This window comes from Penaeus monodon, chromosome 31 (assembly GCF_015228065.2).
Source record: "Penaeus monodon isolate SGIC_2016 chromosome 31, NSTDA_Pmon_1, whole genome shotgun sequence".
In the NCBI taxonomy this organism is placed as follows: domain Eukaryota; kingdom Metazoa; phylum Arthropoda; class Malacostraca; order Decapoda; family Penaeidae; genus Penaeus; species Penaeus monodon.
Window position 1 is genome coordinate 11,727,060 of NC_051416.1, and position 663 is coordinate 11,727,722.

At 42.4% G+C, this 663-nt stretch overlaps 1 protein-coding gene across 1 annotated transcript in view; it reads left to right on the top strand.

Annotated features, from left to right (window-relative positions):
* LOC119593035 (maltase A3-like) overlaps positions 1–663 on the top strand; it is a 15,016-nt gene that overhangs the window by 7,956 nt on the left and 6,397 nt on the right. Inside the window, exons 4-5 of the mRNA XM_037941931.1 lie at positions 177–302; positions 549–627. Of these exons, the coding sequence (XP_037797859.1) occupies positions 177–302; positions 549–627 (205 nt within the window). The remainder of the gene's footprint in view (positions 1–176; positions 303–548; positions 628–663) is intronic.

Consider the following 663-nt stretch of genomic DNA (forward strand, 5'->3'; position numbering starts at 1 on the left):
ACTCCCCCAAGTTAAGAACCACTGCCATAGATATTTAACAGAGTCGTAAGGGCGATGCATATCATCAATTTGAGCCGCACCCGAAAAAAAAAGTTTCAAAAGGCAATAGCATCCTTTTTCCTATAATATCTGGTTGGTTCTGGCGCGAAGAAAGGTCAGTGGGTTGGTACTTCCAGCTGAGTGTGTTCCGAGGGCCGGCGTGGACGTGGGCGGAGGAGCGGCAGCAGTTCTACTTCCATCAGTTTCTGGCCAAACAGCCCGACCTGAACTTCCGGAACCAGCGAGTGCGGGACGAGATGAAGGTACGAGGGAAAGATGAAACCGTGATTGATTATTTGCAATTGCGAATTTTTTATCCACAGCCTAGGCATGCTACGTGTGAAGAATTGAAATTGGGAATGAATAGATATTATTGTTTTATTTTTAACAAGGAGATTAAATAAGCCTCTAATTAACCACCTGACAAGTGCTTTGAATAACTCTTTTATGATTACAAAATTTTAAATAATGATGATAGTACCATGTGTCATGATCCCTGATACTTACAGAACATACTGAAATTCTGGTTGGACAAAGGAATTGACGGTTTCCGAATAGATGCCATAAAACACCTGTTCGAAGTGGCAGGTGAGTTGAGCTTACCAAAAATGCTTCTCCTATTGC